The sequence below is a fragment of the Sphaeroforma arctica genome (assembly GCF_001186125.1).
Source record: "Sphaeroforma arctica JP610 unplaced genomic scaffold supercont1.3196, whole genome shotgun sequence".
NCBI lineage: Eukaryota > Ichthyosporea > Ichthyophonida > Sphaeroforma > Sphaeroforma arctica.
In genome coordinates, this window is record NW_014037362.1 from 1,440 (window position 1) to 3,870 (window position 2,431).

Below are 2,431 nucleotides of genomic sequence, written 5' to 3' on the forward strand. Positions count from 1 at the left end.
CGTATATATATTCTACATATGTGTTTCCACCAGGAGTTTTCAGCCAGCGTTCTCAATGCAAGACTATGATAATCGTAAACACATAAAAGTTGCATCAGGCCACGTTTTTATAGTACGCGAGTGGGTCACATGTCTATTTGCCTTAAAGTTGTGAGGTATGCTTCGTGTCATTGTCATACAATATCACACATGTTCGCATTTTCTCTCGGCCGAAGCTTTGTACGTATGCGTGGTCTTAAAGCATCAGAGCAGCCCTCCAGGATTATCACACACTACAACGCAACACTATCTCTGCCTTTTATTTCTATTCTATGGACTCTGGGATACAAAACAAAGCAGTCGCGCACATTAGGATTAGGCAACTGGCACAATACAGCATCATCCCATCTCCCGTACTCGACCAATCGTTTTTAAATAATTGGCTATTACATCTTGCATAAACTAACCAATTATCCTCCTTATCCTCCCAGACTTTGGCGATGTTCCGTCGGCCCAAACCACACAGTCATATAAGCCTACGAGTCAATCGACCTCCCCCGCACCTCCCATGTTTAGTAAGTTTGAGAGTCGTGCGCACATGTGTATCTATTTTTCGCTGTGCTTATCTATTTTTAGATATAACAGTCATACAAGCCTACGAGTCAATCGACCTCCCCCGCACCTCCCATGTTTAGTAAGTTTGAGAGTCGTGCGCACATGTGTATCTATTTTTAGCCGTGCTTATCTATTTTTAGATATAGATCATGCGAGTCGGGCGCTTTCCACGGCTTTGCCTATATTTAGGAAGTGTGGCAGGAGCGCCGTGCGCACGTCTGTCTATTTTTAGATATTCCTAGTTATTTTTAGATACAGACTATGCGAGTCAATAGACCCTATACTTTACTCTCCCTGCCTCCTCCCCTCCCCAGCTGATACTTTTTTAATGAACTTGGTAAGTGAGTTTTGCGCACACGTGTATCTATTTTTAGATGTGCGGATCTATTTTTAGCTATCGAGCATGCGGATAAATCGGCATCCTCTCCTTAGCCTATGTCATACAAGTTTTTAACGTCAGTTCAGGCAGTGGTGTGTGCATACAGACCTTGCTTGTTGCTATGTACGAGCACATGACTGGCAATTATGTATTGCACTGTCAAGGGCCTTCTCGATGGCTTCAATGAAAACCGCGCGATTGGTACACGCACGTATTTATCTATCATAACATGTATGTTGTTGTATCATCTACCAGAATGACTAGTTCAGAGGAGAAAAAAGGAAGGGGGCGGCGGGGGGTGTTATTGTCTGTCTCTGTGTGTTTGAGTGCGCTCATCTGTTCTTGTATGCGTGTACGTCTTGCAGGTGTGCATGTATTCCCACACGCGTATGTTTAATGTTTATCCTCATCTGTTCCTATGTGTCTTCGGATATGAGTAACCTACTCTCACAGCACGGGGTGCAATGAGAGGGTGCCTACCGAGAACCATGTCACATGGTATAAATTCATTGAACACGTTGATACGTTTACAACATAGCCGTACAGGCACCTGATAGTCTGATAGCTTACGGCGTCCCCCTCGGCGCCCAGTATCCACCACATACGGCGGAAAAGACTTCTCTGTGGCACTCTTGTGTGTGCATGTACTACGGAATCTGCGCATACTAGTAAATATATAGTATAGCTTTTGTAGATAAACAGCGGATACTATGGTTTGGCCTGCCTGTACATACAGATACACGTAAGGCATAATACTTTGTGCAGCGGATAGTCTAACAACCCCTTCAGCGCCTTCGCCCACCACATACGGTTTGGAAGTGACCGCAAGCACAGCAACATCCTTGCTTCCGACTCGCTACAACCTGCCCTACATGTGCACACACCACTTAGTTGACCGTACTGGTAAACCTATAGGATAAGCAAGGTGTGCATACACTCTAGAAGTAAATAAGATGTGCATACACTCTAGAAGTAAACAAGATGTGCATACACTCTAGAAGTAAACAAGATGTGCATACACTCTAGAAGTAAACAAGATGTGCATACACTCTAAAAGTAAACAAGATGTGCATACACTCTAGAAGTGGGCATATACCTTACTTACGACGACGAACTAACCCACCACGTGTATGTGCAAACAGCGGGCAATCTAGCAGCCCCCCCAGCCCCATCGGCTGCCTCATACGGCGGCGATGACTATTCGTTTGAAAGCAAAGAAGCAGCTGCACCCGCACAAGCTACACCTGATGGCATGCAAGTGTCCATGTGGCAACTGGCCTACTACAGCCCCTACTTCGATGTAGATCTTAATACGGTACGTATATATATATATTCCGATATATATATATATGTGTGTGTGTGTGTGAAAAGGGTCTATATATTAGAAAGTGCGTATTTATAAATATATATATATGCGAGACAAATATATCTAAATTAATATACATTAACATATATAAA

The 2,431-nt window shown here is 43.6% G+C and overlaps 1 protein-coding gene across 1 annotated transcript; it reads left to right on the forward strand.

Annotated features, from left to right (window-relative positions):
- Positions 1-2,115: 2,115 nt before the first annotated feature.
- On the forward strand, positions 2,116-2,288 carry SARC_13365 (hypothetical protein; the record flags this gene model as incomplete). The annotated part of the gene is made up of 1 exon (XM_014292505.1): positions 2,116-2,288. A coding segment is annotated over one exon (173 nt), but the record flags the coding sequence as incomplete, so codon positions are not given.
- Positions 2,289-2,431: the final 143 nt, after the last annotated feature.